The sequence below is a fragment of the Octopus bimaculoides genome, chromosome 10 (assembly GCF_001194135.2).
Source record: "Octopus bimaculoides isolate UCB-OBI-ISO-001 chromosome 10, ASM119413v2, whole genome shotgun sequence".
Taxonomy (NCBI): Eukaryota; Metazoa; Mollusca; class Cephalopoda; order Octopoda; family Octopodidae; genus Octopus; species Octopus bimaculoides.
This window is the reverse complement of record NC_068990.1, coordinates 52,180,047-52,180,898: the sequence shown is the minus strand read 5'-3', so window position 1 is coordinate 52,180,898 and position 852 is coordinate 52,180,047. Positions and strand designations below refer to the sequence as shown.

At 39.9% G+C, this 852-nt stretch overlaps 1 protein-coding gene across 1 annotated transcript in view; it reads right to left on the bottom strand.

The window, feature by feature from the left end:
• The window catches only part of LOC106875505 (D-amino-acid oxidase), a 42,331-nt gene that overhangs the window by 1,929 nt on the left and 39,550 nt on the right, over window positions 1-852 (bottom strand). The window contains exon 3 of the mRNA XM_052970964.1: window positions 471-579. Coding sequence (XP_052826924.1) covers window positions 471-579 — 109 coding nt within the window. The remainder of the gene's footprint in view (window positions 1-470; window positions 580-852) is intronic.

The window sequence follows — 852 nt, the reverse complement described above, 5'->3', positions numbered from 1 at the left end:
ACCCTTGTTCTGCCATTACTTACAGCAATGAATATATAACATTTGTAAGACAATACTTGTCTAGATCTTGGTCAGCTGGACTCTTCGAAAGCTTAGGTATCGTCGGGCATTTAGTTTTACTCAACATCGCCGTCTTTGTCTTTATAATATTTTCTCTTCTATAAGGCGGTGAGCTGACAGAAACATCAGCACGTCGGGCGAAATGCTTAGCAGTATTTCGTCTGTCTTTACGTTCTGAGTCCAAATTCCGCCGAGGTTGACTTTGCCTTTCATCTTTTCGGGAGTCAATAAATTAAATACCAGTTGCGTACTGGAGTCGATCTAAAGGACTGGACCCCTCCCCACAAAAATTTCGGGCCTTGTACCTAGAGTGGAAAAGAATATTTTCTCTTCTATATTCCATCACTACATCTGGTTTTCAAATAACCACCTCTCTATAAATATGGATCAAAGAGAACATGTATTTTTACCTCTGAGCTATTAAGCCAATAACCGGAGACAAGGTTGATACCAAGCTTGGATGCAAGTGGCGATTCATGAAGGTCGAGCAGATACTTGAATGTTTCATCGCCCCAACGTCTAATAAAAGAAAGAAAATCTCAACTAGACTCAAAACATTATGATTATACACACACACACACACACTCATACACACATACACACACACGCATTCACATACATACACGCACACACGCGCGCGAGCACACATATATATAACATATATATATGCACATATAAAATGTTTGTATATAACATAACCCATATCTCTCTATCTATCTATCTACACACACACACACACACACACACACACACACACACACACACACACACACACACACACACACACACACA